Source organism: Galeopterus variegatus, unplaced genomic scaffold (assembly GCF_000696425.1).
Source record: "Galeopterus variegatus unplaced genomic scaffold, G_variegatus-3.0.2 Scaffold1480, whole genome shotgun sequence".
Taxonomy (NCBI): Eukaryota; Metazoa; Chordata; class Mammalia; order Dermoptera; family Cynocephalidae; genus Galeopterus; species Galeopterus variegatus.
In genome coordinates this window covers 294,923-295,227 of record NW_007727591.1, presented here as the reverse complement: position 1 = coordinate 295,227, position 305 = coordinate 294,923, and the positions used below count along the sequence as shown (strand labels likewise).

The window sequence follows — 305 nt, the reverse complement described above, 5'->3', positions numbered from 1 at the left end:
AAACCTCATCTGCATCCAGTAATCGCAGACATCAGAGATCTAACATCAGTCAGGCCACGAACAGTGATGACTCAGACAGCCCATCAGTGACAGCCCATGGGCATTCGGGGGTAAGTCACAGAAACGAACAACAATCTGCACAAGGCGACTCAGGGGAAAGATACAGGCACTCAGGCTCACATCAAGGGCAGGAGGCCGCACACAGGCAGTCTGACTCTGCTCATGGGCATTCCAGAACCAGCACAAGAGACAGACAAGGCAGCCATCACGAACAGTCAGGAGACAGATCCAGGCACTCTGGAACT

General features: G+C 53.1%; 1 protein-coding gene across 1 annotated transcript in view; it reads left to right on the top strand.

The window, feature by feature from the left end:
• Window positions 1-305, top strand: part of LOC103594111 (filaggrin-like) — a 6,505-nt gene that overhangs the window by 1,008 nt on the left and 5,192 nt on the right. The window contains exon 2 of the mRNA XM_008577299.1: window positions 20-292. Coding sequence (XP_008575521.1) covers window positions 20-292 — 273 coding nt within the window. The remainder of the gene's footprint in view (window positions 1-19; window positions 293-305) is intronic.